Source organism: Canis lupus, chromosome 22, assembly GCF_003254725.2.
Source record: "Canis lupus dingo isolate Sandy chromosome 22, ASM325472v2, whole genome shotgun sequence".
Classification (NCBI taxonomy): domain Eukaryota; kingdom Metazoa; phylum Chordata; class Mammalia; order Carnivora; family Canidae; genus Canis; species Canis lupus.
The window spans coordinates 47,841,858-47,855,668 of record NC_064264.1 but is presented as its reverse complement, the minus strand read 5'-3'; the positions used below and the strand labels follow the sequence as shown (position 1 = coordinate 47,855,668).

Here is a 13,811-nt window from a genome sequence, read left to right as displayed (position 1 = left end):
TACAATTCAGAGGACACAGTGACAACTATCATGGGATTTGACTTTTATCCCTTCATTCAAGTGCTCTCACACTTGTCTCTTCAGTGATGAAACCTTCGGCACTGGAATTACTTATTCACTTGAACGTAGAAAGAGTGTGAGTCAGCCCTTCCCACCTGTAGAATGCAGTCTGGAGTCTGCCATTTATGCCCTGATGCAATTTCTCCCATTAGTTCGGACGTTCCCTCCAGCTTACTCCTCTATCTCTTTTTGTCTTTTATCAGTACAGTTGATTAAAAAAAAATTAAGCTAAAAACAAAGCCAAAACCATTGCTCTTGTATGAAGGGAGGGCATGCACAATAACATGTCTTTCTAGGCGAGGTCGAGGGTTTGTGCTCACCCATCCTCATGCGCATCTCCTATGCCAGGAGCACATGTTTGCAAGTTGGTTGGCTGGGGGTTAGGGTTACAGTCAGCCTGTGATTACAGGGTGGGAGATGGCCAACTGGTTCTCACTGAGAAATAGAACATCCACGGTCTTACTGGCACATGCATTAAACCAACAGAGTTAAACATCCCTACTCAGTTATATCCAGCCTTTGTGAACTCAGCGCCCAGCGTTCTTCTTCCAGTAAGCTCTGGCTCTTACGCCAGTTTCTAGACAAATTGTGAAGTGGGAACCAGTGAGTCTGGGAGCACAAGCGACCAAGGCGAGATGTTGAGAAGGATCATTCAGACCTCAAATTGGACACGAAAGCCAAAAGGGGAGACTTTTCTAAGAGCAGAATTTTTTTTCTTTTCCTCCCCAACAGGTGATAGGGTCTGAATGACCTGAATCGAAACATAGCCAGTTTTCAAGCACCCATGGGCAAGCTTTTACAATTTTTTTTTTCTGTGGCAATTCACAAACCACTGGATACGTAATGCTGTACTAAAAGGAATTTAAGCCTGTCAGGTTAATTACACAATATTAGGTACGAAAACAAACAGTGCAACACAAAACATAGCTACATCATTATTTGCAGTAAATGTTAACTCTAAATAAGTGCAACCTGTCCATAAATGCTTGCTATAAACTAATTAAAAAAATAAAATTTGATGGATAAACATGAAAAAAAAATTCTCACCGAGAATTTTTTTTTTAAATATCAGCACTCATTTAGAGTTTGGGATTTGTGAAAGAAAGCTTTAAAAGGAGCAAACCTGATTGGCTGTGGCTGTTGCTGCGAAGGGGACACTTGTTGCAGGAGTTGTTGCTGCAGAGACAGTGGCTGACGTAGCGCTGTGCATCATGGGTACTTTCAGGAGGGGAACCATGGGAGCAATGAACAGGAGGGTGTAGCATTATGGTAATAGAAGTGGTATTTTGGCATGGTGAATATCAGAGCAGCAAGCCATCATGGGTTAAACCAGCAGATGGCATGCAATCACAATGCAAAGCAAGGAAGCATGGGAGAGAAATAAAAAAGGGAAAATAGCTTATTACAAGTACAATTAAAGGAAGTTTTAAAACATAATCAGTGATTCCCAGAAAGGCCAAAGCAGATTACTTTGGTTGATGTATTTATCAACATTTTATTTCTAACAATTTATCATTCCCAATTTGGAATCTATGGTCATAGGTACTAATGGTTTCCTCTACAGATGCAAAATGTTAACATCCAATGACATAAGAATATATGATAGTTGGTTTTGTCATTATAAAACATCAAAGGCTCATTTGGGGTAGGATTCTTTGGAATTAATCATGGTTAAACTGAAGACTTTTGTCAATTTGGGGCTGCTTTCTCTAGCTGAAATTGTGGGATGTGGTGGTTTATTTTGGGTTAATACATGGTAGTGCAAAAATCGTGGCCTTGATGTAAATTCTAACATAGTTACTGTGAAATAGGCAGATTTTGCCAATGTTTATTTCTCTTTATTCTAAATGGAACTCATCCATGCGTCCTAAAGACAGACTTTTGTAACCAAGGCGCTGGATCCATAGGAATAACTATACAGTGTTAAAATTTAACATCTAAGGGAGTGCTAAGGTACAAATAATTATCACAGATAAATCAACACTTAAAATTAAAAAGGATAATCAAGCAAGGTAGTTCAGACATTTGTTTTCAAAATACATCCATGTATAATTTTTAAAAATAAATACTTCTGGGAAACTCTGATAACTCTAACACACAGCAAAGAGGAGATAAAGGCACACCACTATGAAACTTTAAAACATTGATGAAATTAGCCTGCCTTTCTGATAAAAGTAAGCCTTTTTTTTTCTTATGCTAAAACAAATAAACTATAAAGAGAAACAAAATACAGATCATTAAAAAGCAGTACTTGTGGTTTTATGTTTTGTAGTGGTTGTTCTAGCACAGTGATTGTTCTGGTTACATTAAAACGATCATTTTCTTAAATATACAAGTACATTTTAAAAACCTATACATTAAATCTAAAGCCAAATAAGCCTTCAGATCTACCATTTCCTAAAGCATTTCTACCATCTCTGAAATAAATTTCAAGCAAGTGAAGGTACTGTACATAATATAAAAGACAAATAAAAAAGGTTGAAACCTACCAATACTGGTAGCGGGTGTCATGCACAAAACTGACCCTGCATGTCATGCAATGGTAGGTGGAAAAAGTGAATAAAGGGAAAGAAACAGGTTAGCGGTTTAGAGTTAACATTCAAAGTGAGATTGAAGCACAACCAGAAATAAGTAGGGTTAGTTAACACAGTCTTTTAGAGTTATTCACATTTTTAGTACTGACACAAATATATCTGACTGATCGTAAGCCAATATTATTCAAAGCTCACTCCTTAGATTCTTTTCACACTTTTTATTCATATCCATCGACATTCTTATAAGAATGACATGTGACAGTACTGAGAGTGTCCTTCCTCTAAGACCTCAAAGTAATTTACAGACATTATCAAGGTAATCCTCCAAGGTAGTAAGTGGGTATTTTACAGATGAAAAATCTGAGGCATAGTAACTACTCCAAGGTCATCATAGTGTAAGTCAAGGGTAAGGCTAGAAATAGAATTATATTCCTAAATCCAGGTCAAGTTTTGATTCACTAGATTAGGTTGACCTTACTGCTTTAAAAGTTTGCTTCTTTGCTTGTTTGGTGTCAAAAATAATGTGAAAATGAAAACAGTAACTAAGATTCCCTATCCTCCAGATCAAATGGCTCTCAGGTCAGGTGAATTTTAAATTATGGCCTGGAAGCCCTACAGCATAGGAAGCCTGATGTTCTTGTGACAGAATGACCTGGCTGTGTATGGGATCTGTTTTCTGCTACGAGATTCATCCTGATAAAGGAGCGGTGCCTAGCAATAAAGCCTAATGAGCGTAGAGGCAAAACAATGCAGAACTGGAGCTGAGTTAGGACCAGGGCTAGTGATTTTGTCATGGCCGCGATTAGGTGATCCCTGAGGGAGATCTTTGGCAAAACTCCTAGGAAATCTCAGGTTGGTGTCCAAGTGGAGGGAGGGAGGAGGCGGAGGGAGGGAGGAAGGAAAGATTTCCATCCTTCCAGGGGAATAGCTGCCTTCCCTACCGGTGGCCTTATTAATGTACTTGAATCCAAAATCTCTGACCGTGAAGACATGTTTGTTGTAGAGTACTGGAAAAAACGAATTCTCTACTTCCGGTTCCATTCCTTAGAATAAAAATAAAGGTAATATAAGGATTATATGCCTAAAGATTGGGTGTCATGTAGGTGACAGAGCCTTCATTTTTAATGAATGAATGAAAATTCTCTTTAACAAATGGGTGTACTCGCTTAGAGTTTTAGAACTGCCTTCTGAGATGCCAGGTGAAGACTCTGAGACGTGTAAGCCTTTGGTCTCTCCGCTGACCTGTCCATACGTGAGAGATGCTTTCTGCCTAATCTATGTTTTGGCCAGGCTAACACTGACTAGTCGGGAACAGAGGCTGTTTAAACTGGGTTACTACTGGATTCTCCAGCAAATACATGTTAATATATCCAACTTCACACACACGCACACACACACAGACACACACACACAGACACACACCTCAAAATCCTGTCGACGACACCTCTTTCTCCCTATCTTTCCAATCTTCATAAACAAACTTCTGGAAAGCAACCTGCTCGTAAATTTTCACTTCCTTTATTCCATTTACTCTTCCAATCCTCTCCAGTTGGACTTCCGTATTCAGGTCTCTACTCCAACTGCTTATGTCCTCAAGAACTCCCTATTTCTGCAATCAGTAGGAACCCTTCCATCTTCATCTAACACGTGTCTTGGTAACATTTAGCACTTGGCCACTACCTCCGTAATAAACCACCCCTTTCCCTTGGATTTCAGATACTCCCTGCCCCTTCCCCCACCCCCGCCATGCATAGACACACACATACTCTATATCTCTAAATGCTGCAGTTTTTCAAGACTCAGTTCTGGTTCCTTTTCATCTACTCTATGCCTTTTCCAGGCATATCATTCAATCCAGGATTTAAATAGCACCTATAAGCTCAAGGCTTCCAAATTTATGCATCTACCTTCCCTCTTGAAATTCTCTGCTCCAGCTCACCAATAAGCCAAAGCAATTCTGTTTCTAAAATGCATCTTGTATTTGCCGGTCTGGCATCCCTACTGCCACTCCTCCAGTCCTGGTCACCATTATCTCTAGGCTGGACCATGTCATGATGTCCTAACTCGTCTTCCTGCTTGTTTCCTGTCCCTTGCTTAATCCACTCCACTCTTCACCTTCCTAAATACAGGTCTGTTCACTTCTCTGCTGGAATGATTCACTGCCTTTTCATTGCTTTTAGGATAAAGGCCCCCTATGGTCCATTCTCTAACTATCTCCCCAGCTTGGTCCACCCCTCTCTGGAGGCTGGCACCATGATCCGGGCAGATTAGCCTCTCATTTCTTTGAACTGAACACATCACACTTTTGTCCTACTTTTGGGCTTCCCCCAAGCTGTTCCCACTGCCTGGAATAATCTTCACCCCACTCTTTGCATTTTCTAGGTCTAAAGGTACATATCACTTCTTTAGAAAACTGTTTAATTATTCTTTTACCTACCTGCCATTTAAATCAGTTTTCTATTTTCAAGCTTACCAAACTCTACTTTTTCATTCATAGGACTAATAAAGCATTTAAGTTATATATTTATAAGGGCATTTATTGACCATCCATCTCTCCTCCTTTCCTGTAAACTCGAGGAGGGCAGGGTTCACGTCTGTCTAGGTCTAAGGGACACATAGCAGATGGTCAATTGGTTGAATGAATTTTCTCAGCCATTAGTGAGTGTATTGGGAGCAACTGGTTCCTAAAGTTTATTAAAGTACCCACTGTGTAAGTGACTTCATTTTAAAGCGAACTATGGCTGGATTCAAAGTTATCCTTATCCAAATTCTTCTATTCTTTTGCATTCCAATGTTGTGGGGGGCGGTTTCTTGGAGGGCTCTCCTGTGTCATGGCTGCAAATGTCACCAGATTGTGAACCACCACCACCAGCTCCTGTGACCACACTGAGCTGAGAGTGAACGATGTCACTTTAGTTTCAGTTCAGGAAGTGGCTGAAATGCTCCACCAAATTAACTTGATGAGCCTCTCTTTCTCTGTGGTCTAAAAGTGATATGAATATTGGAAATGCATAGCTTTTGCTGTGTGTGACTGTCTTAGTCAGTGCCAGATTCCGCACCTCATCTTTTCTGTCTCTGCACCCTCTTCCTACCCCTTACGTACTTTCCACTGCAGCTAAAATGAACAACTTTGCAGTCTCTCAAATACGCTCTCCCCCACCTAGGCTGTCTCTCCCCCTGCCTGGGATGCTCTTCCTCCACTGATATAAGCTTCCTTTGAAAGTCCTAAGCCAGTTTCTTCTCCTTGGCCAGTCCCTTCTTTCTCAGTATCCTTGTCCCCAACACCCACGGCACATGCCCAGGGCCCTAGTACACTGCCTCTTTCTGCACTCTCAAATGGCTTTGCTCAGGCCCCAGGGGGGCCCTTAACGCTCACTCAGCACCATATTGGTTTTTCCCTAGTTCTGAACTCCTTTGTTCAGAACTTAACTATATGTTCAAGAACTGTGTGCCAAATTAAGGAGTGAGGGGCAAATAAATTTGCTTAATAAATAAAGAGGTGGGTGGCAAATAAATTAAGAGGTACAGTTTCCACTAAATGCTGACAAATCTTTCACCAAAAGTGTGATAGATAACCTTATGTAGCCTTGTGGTTTCTGATCATTAAGCAGTATTTATGCCAGTGCTTTTCCTGTTCTACTTATTCTGCACACCCAATATAATGAAATAAATAAAAGAGGGAGTTGGTGGGTCGTTTTGTTCTGATCGGCTGAAGCATTTCACTAAGGCACTAATTCTATCAACAAAGATTTCTCAACCGTTCCCTGCTTCCACTGCATAAGTTTTTCAATTCTAGAATCTATGAGTCAGGATTCTCTGGATAATTTCATGAGTTACATATTCCACTTTGTAGCACAGACACACAGCCTCAGTTTTTCCACCTGCAAAATGCAAATAATTATGCCTGCCACTGGCAGACCAATCTTGAAGACTAAAGAGACAATGCCTATAAGAACACTTACAGTGTAACTCACAATAAACCTGTCAGAGAGATGCCGAGAATTATTACCCTGCTAGTTTTGTAAGTGTATGTGGTTTCTGCTTGCCTAAAGTATCAAAGAAATAGTATAACTCCTAGATTAAAATAATCCCTATCAAAAAAAAAAAAAAAAGAGAGAGAAAAGGAAAAGTCTCACCCACTACAAATGTGCTAGGGCATCAACAAGGTGATAATTATATTAGCATGGTTTTGGAGAAGAATCCCCCTTTTTGCACAATGTTTTATGTTACTATCTCCACAGCCTGGAGACAGAATTCCTAAAATCCAAATTCACATTGTGTCAATGGGGGAGTTTTCATAAGCTATCAAAAACTTCACTGTGGGTAACAGATGGTAGGTAGACTTACTGTGATGGTCAAGCCACAGTGCCTACAAATATTGATCCCTTATATCGTATACCTGCAACTAATATGTTATGGGACAACTGTACCTCAGTGGGGAAAAAAAAAGAAATAAAAATGAGGGATTTAAAAAAAAAAAAAAAAACGCCCAAAATTTCACTATGAATGGACTTTCAGTGAAGGGTAACCTCCAGGAGAACATGAGATGCTTTGTGTTTCATATATATGATAATTGATATAAGGTATTTATAGAAAAATCAAAATCTGTCCATTTTAAAATAATGGGCCCACCATCTACCAAGTCACAAAAATTATTTTTGAACATCATCACTTAATTTGCAGAGATTTAAGACAACAGTGATTAACAATGATTATCATTACCATTTTAAAATTGAGTTGAAAATGTGGTTTATGAGAAAGAAAGCCTGAAATAAAAACTAGAGCCAAAATAAACACTGAGATTTCTGCTATGCATTTAAGTGGGGGAAAGATTATGCTAACTTCCTTTTGATTGAATTATTTTCTTTCATCATTTAAGGAAAACATGTGAAAACTTCTTAGAAGTTAAAATACCATTTCAGAGCATGAGAGCCACATAGTTTTTCACTATGATATTGATATCATGTTACAGATGGAAACTCTTGTAATTCACCGAATTAAGTGGGCTAGGACCCACTTTTGGGCTCCCAAAGTCCACACAATTGAGGGTTGCTGGACACACTTGGACAGTTTTTAAAGAATCCAGCAGGGGGCAGAAGTGCACAACCACCGCAGCCAGTACAGCCTATCTGTCCTCGATACAATGGATTCATCAACAAATAATCAGTCATTGTAGAAGGGATGTTATCCATTCTTGCTTTGGAAGTCTTTAAATGGTTTCCAGGTGAAATATTTTTAAATGAGGATTCTTTCAGTGATTTAACAGAGCACTCATTATTGGATTGAAGTGTTAAATACAAGGTAGAGGCCTTCAGACTTTCACACGACTTAGTTCCAGGGTTTCAAAGCATTCCCAGGAAATTGTAGTGAAATTATTACCCAGTCTCCAGAAACAGACTTGTCATTTTATGTTTTACCCCTTGGTACATTCCTCCCTAATTTTTTCTCCTAAACTATCTAGCGATGAGGTCTATAAAATATTTAAAGAAATCCTAGAAGACCTCGAGGTAAGTTTACCTACGAGTAATTATTCTACAAATTTTACAAAGATGTTATATCTAGTGGATTACGAGTACAAGTACTGCTGGGCTACATCTGAACTGAAATGTCACCAGCTGAAGTTGTAATATAATAGCAGGGAAGCCCCAATAAATACTCATGTAAAGACTTACTCTATAGGTCTGTAAGTCTTCTTAAGAGAAGAGTAGAAGTGAAATATGAAAACTAAACACTAAGAACCATTTTGCTTACATAATTTATATTTTTATTATAATTAATATTGTCAACAGGTTGATAGTTTTTTTCAAAGTGTAGCTTTTATACAAAGAATACCATAGAAATATTTCTTCTCCTCCCTCCTACATTAATGCCTAATATGCTACAGGATTTAAATAAATAACAAGCCTGAAAAGTCCAATCATGTAGATTAGGACCAACAAGCTCTTTTTGTCAAAATTGTTGTATATCTATATAAACCTTCAAGTCACTCTCATGGGATGAAAACTTTGACCTCAAAACTAAGCCCTAAATGGACAATTTCTTCATGAAAGCCTAAGTCACTCTCTGGTTCTTTTTTTTTTTTTTTTTTTTTTTTTTTTTACCCTAGGAAATCTTATTTATTTTGAGGATATTATCCCTGCTTCTAATGCAGAACAAAAAGTCAAAACCGTGATCCATTTAAGGTGATTCTATGTTCCTATATTGTGTTTGTAGGTCTGTGGTCAGGGAGGTGGGTGAAAAAAAGGGGGATGGTTGCTATGGATCACACTTCTGTTTCTTCATTTTGATCTGGTGTTTTATGTCTGCCAAGCTCTAAGGGAGAACCCTGTGACTCCACATGTGGAAGCTGGGTGGTGTCGTGTCATGGTATGTTGGGCTGGTCACAGGGAAACTAGGTAGTGGGTTTTTGTGTCATTAGCTGTGCCACCTTGGGAAGTCACCTCCCATTTAGGGGGCCTCAGTTTTGTCATCTGTAAAACAATTGCCTGGATGAGGAGATCACGAAGAATCCTTTACGCTTCAAGATTCTGTGACTAACAGAATTCATCTCTTAGTGGAATGATACAGTTAATGGACCTTAGCAGCTACTATTATCAGGCATTGGCTTAGAAATCAGGATAAGAGCTCTATCTATTTGTGCACTTGGTGAAGTTGAGAAGGATGGCAAAAGAGATAGAATGAATGTAAAATATGAGTGGAGGATTGCTTTACTTGAATAGCCTTGTTTTGTTTTGTTTTGTTTTTAGTGCTCTGAATAGGAACAGAAAAAAAAGGTTAGTATTTACTGGAATTGCTACTTTTTAGGTCATTCAGGGTTAATGACAAATTTCAATTGTCACACATAAAAAGGTCTCATTGACATAAACAGTCTTACACGGCATGTGTAACTACAAGAAACCAAAAGGCCTAACTGAGATCTCTCTGCTTCTCATGGGTTCCGGCTATCACTTAACTATAAAATATTTGGCTTTAGAATCCTAGCAGTCATTTAGCTATCATTCCAAGCAAAGTAACTACATCTCGATAGCTAGGACAATGATGAGTCTCAGGCTTGTCTGGACTGTACCTTTACAAGCAAACTAGATGCCACCGAACAGCTGAGAGGAATGAGAAGAAAGCACATGACCGAAGGGCACACGGACACAGGACTTGGAACTGTCAGGGCACATACCTGTTGGAATAAACGCCGCGTGCTGCTGTAGCTGTGCGCTGGTTAGAGCCTGCTGGTAGTGCAAGACGCTGGGATTGAAGACCGTGCTGGCACCGTTGCTTTTTTCAAGTGCTTGTCTCTTTGGTAAAGGATGAAGAGCACCAGGAGGAAAGGCCTATAATAAAGAATTGGAGAAGACATGTATAACTCAAAGTAACCACACCTCCGGTGTCCACAGAGATCGTCAACTACAACATTCTGTTTCAAAATGACAGCTAAGGAGATGCCTCTGCCATGCACCTTAATTTAAAGAGCGGGCAATGTCGAATGAGTGAGAATTTGTTATTGAGAGCGAAAGCATGATTTCTGTAACCCAAAACGGTAGCATCTCAACTAAGGAAAAGAAAAACTATCAAGCAACACCAAAAATAAATAAATAATTAAAAATTAAAAAAAAAAAAAAGGCTCCAGCTTTTAAAATGAGTTAAATTATTCTAACAGGGGAAAGAAGCGTTTGTGTTATTATTAATACCTATTCTCTTCGTTAACTAAACGGCAATTTCTTGGATTTAAAGGTTAATAAGAATTATAATGAGCACTTTCCGAGGCAAGAAGTTTAAATTTGCTTCACTTTTTTGGAAAAGGTATTAAAATTTGTTAGGATTAATTTATTTCACATATTACGTATGAAAATGAGATGGCTAAACACCTTATCGGATTTTCTCCATTCATTAATAATAATGATTGTTTGCAACCAATTTTACAAGTAATACAAATCTCAGATGGTTCTCTGAAAAGCTACATGCAAAGCGAAAGGTGAAAGGTCAAAGTACCAGGTCTACAGATGCTTCGAGAGGTCGCTTCATTGCTTTGGCAGTCGACTGAGTCTTTTAATAACAGGCAGCGAGCACATGATGGCAGTGGGCCAATGGGATTCAAGCGAATTAACATACAGGTAAACAGCAAGCAGAGGTGCATCATGGGAACGGCATTGCATTGTGGATAGGTGAGAAGGAAAAAAATATTCTGAATGCAATATACAACGTACAAAACACTAGGCATGCACAACAACAAAAATGTTCTCTAAAGAAATGAATATTACACCTTAAATTAGTATTGAAGCAAAAATGCATCTACTATACCTTAGTTAAAAGCATATAAGAGAGTAAAATATAGATGTTTGAAATTCAGGAAAGTTAATTAAAACAGCAGCTTGCATACACACCATCAGCATTTTTTATATTGCTTCAGAAAAAAAATGCAGAACTTTCAAGGGCCGTAGGGCTGAAGAACTTCTGATAAGTTAGTTTTCGAATGTAAAATAACGAATGCACTAAGTATAAGATCCAAGGCAAAAAAAAACAATTATATATATACATATATATATAATCTTCGACTTTTATAAAAAGTAATTTTTTAGTAAAGATCTAGCCTAACAAAATGAAGTGGCAAACTGAGACAAAAAATTCAGGCAAAAAAATATTCAAACACAAGATTACTGAAGCAAAACTGTTTGGGTTTGGATCTTAATTTTTTGTCTGAATCATGTGGATAATTGTCTCAATTCTTCTCTTCAGTCTGCTAGTGTGAAACTGGTAATGCGGGATCAGGTTCCAAACTTAAGAAGTTTTGAATTTGAATAGTAAGATTCTCAAATTTCCCACACTCAGTCCATTGTTCTGTTTCTAAAGACTAACTTATCATCCATTCTATGTTTTCCACTACATTTGAAATTATAATTCAATTCATCTCAAACAACTTACCGGGTTATGCTAAGAAAATACCCTTTAAAAAGGTATTTAGTATTCTCAGCTATCAGAGTAATTTATATTTTTAATAATTCTGTGTGTACTTTTTGTTATAATCAATGACCAACCCAGTTAATGAGAAGTGGAATTCTCTCCTAGAATGAGTAAAACAGCTAAAAATAGCAAACAGCTAAAAAATAAAAAATAGCAAAGGACTGCTTGAAATATTAGACGTAAAATAATATTTTTAACTTATAACCATACTTTGGGGCAGATAGTCTTATTTAAACAGCTGAAATAATAACAAATATTGATTGATTTAGACCGCAATGAGAAAATTTTCCTAATCCTTAATAATTGCTGTAAAAGATGGAAAATTTCTATGATGGAATTCTGTGAAAAAAAAAACAAAACAAAACAAAACAAAGGAATAACTCCAATGCAAATAAAAAATGAAATACCCCTTTTCTATGTGTAGCACAATAGGTAAATCCCCAAGGTTTGTATAATCAATACAAAATGTGATATTCTAAAGTTCTGATAGAACTACGGCATTTGAAATAAAACGGGCTAAGTACTAAACTCTCAAAATGGGAAAAAATTAAGATGTTTTCCTTTGCAAATAAAGGGCTTTTCATCATCATTTGATGATTCAGGATCAAAGGTATAGAGATGACAGGTGGTCAAGTAAAGATGGGGGGGGGGTTGGGTAGAAATAAAGTAGGTAGGGAAAGGATTAAAGGCAGAGAAGAGATTTAGAATGACCAGGAGCGCAATGTTTTGGAAGGCAGTCTTGATAGAGGCCATCAAATAATACAAAATCAGTGTTCTGAAAGTAGAACTCCAACATTTTTAAAACCCAGAGAGTTCCACAACAAGAAAGCTTCTTTGTGCTGAATATTCTTCCTTCAGATAGATAGAAGTCCCCCATTATGTAACTTCCATGACACCACGTTACTTTAAAATCTTTGGTTGCCGTAGAGTTTTTAGATTGCAAAATTAATGCATTTCTTTAAGTTTAATCTGTGCCAACTATGTAAGACTGCGTAGCCTGTTCTCCCAGAGTACACGGAGAACACAAACCCAGAATCATTTTGGCCTCAACCTTCTGGACTCAGTTCTCGTCACCCTTCCAGTCTTTGGGAGTTCCAGAGCAAATCTACTGTTCCAGAGCAAATCTACTGTTGGGTTGATTTTGTCTGCTGCGCTAACTGGAAGAGTGATTATGTCTCCAAAGGCTGGTCCTTATGAACAAAATTTCAATTTAACAAAGCAACATTTAATGAACTCTCCAAGTAGAAAAGGAAATATTAAATATTTCTCCCTAGGATCATCATCACCTGGAAGGTTAATATTCTTTTTTTTTTTTCTGATCTTAGACTGATGAAACTTAGCATCCATAGAAATTAGAATAATCTAGGAACTGAAGAAACTGAGAGCTCTCAAATATGCTGGACGGCAAGAGCAACTCCTTTTTCCCCCACTGCATACTGTGGGTTATCTTTACTAGATGCAACTGTCATGTCTTTTCAAGGAAACGCTAAGGTTTTGGAGGGTTGAGCATACCTATAAGTATCTTGCTCACCTCATGCTTTGAGGCACATGTGTAGAATGTATTTTTTTGAAAATCTGTGTGGATTAATAATCATATTATAGTATGAACTTGTAGTATACAGATATTTTGTTTTAGAGGATACAATTGCCGACATATGTTTAGCTACATTGAAAGGTCTTCAGGCCCAGACTAGACCTTAGAGATCACGGGGCCTGGTGGGTCTTGGGAGTTTCCTTAGGCATCTAAGCAGAGAAAGAGGTTCTCTTTAGTTGAGCGTTTACTCTATGTTGGACACTTGGCATCCATTCTTGCTGGCCTCACCAACATTTTGGATCCTCTGCACTCTCTGGGCCCACCTGCAGGTTTGTGTACATCCGGCCAGGTTTTCTTTTCTCTGGATCAAAGAACAATCCAACTGCAAGTCAAGGCGTGCAAACCAAGTGCCCATGCCAGGCATTACAGGCAAGGACCAAAAATCTGAGAAGTCAGAAAAACTGGACAATAATCAGAGCTGCCATTTTAATCTGGAATAAAGGGACGTGGACAAATAGGATGGAATTCAAAGTTCCTTTATGTTTTTTCTTGGACAACTGAAACTTATCAAGCTGATGGCAGCTGGTCCTGTTTCCTTTTACAAAACAGGAATCTCCTGTGTAGCCCCATTTTGTAGTGTGTAAAGAAAGATTGCTCGCTTGAAGATCAGATACCCTTTGTGTGAAAATTACCAAAGAGAAGCTCTGTCTGGCTTATTTTCACATTAAAAA

General features: G+C 38.2%; 1 protein-coding gene across 11 annotated transcripts in view; it reads right to left on the bottom strand.

Moving 5' to 3' along the window:
* The window catches only part of MBNL2 (muscleblind like splicing regulator 2), a 161,861-nt gene that overhangs the window by 24,666 nt on the left and 123,384 nt on the right, over positions 1–13,811 (bottom strand). For 3 of the 11 annotated variants that reach the window (XM_025441060.3, XM_025441061.3, XM_035704357.2), the window contains exons 6-8: positions 10,578–10,631; positions 9,766–9,919; positions 2,550–2,585 (exon numbers count right to left, since the gene is read on the bottom strand). In XM_025441060.3, the coding sequence (XP_025296845.1) occupies positions 2,550–2,585; positions 9,766–9,919; positions 10,578–10,631 (244 nt within the window). Of the gene's footprint in view, positions 1–1,183; positions 1,279–2,549; positions 2,586–9,765; positions 9,920–10,577; positions 10,632–13,811 lie in introns of all 11 variants that reach the window. The other 8 variants (XM_025441067.3, XM_049099498.1, XM_025441062.3 and 5 more) reach the window with 7 other exon arrangements.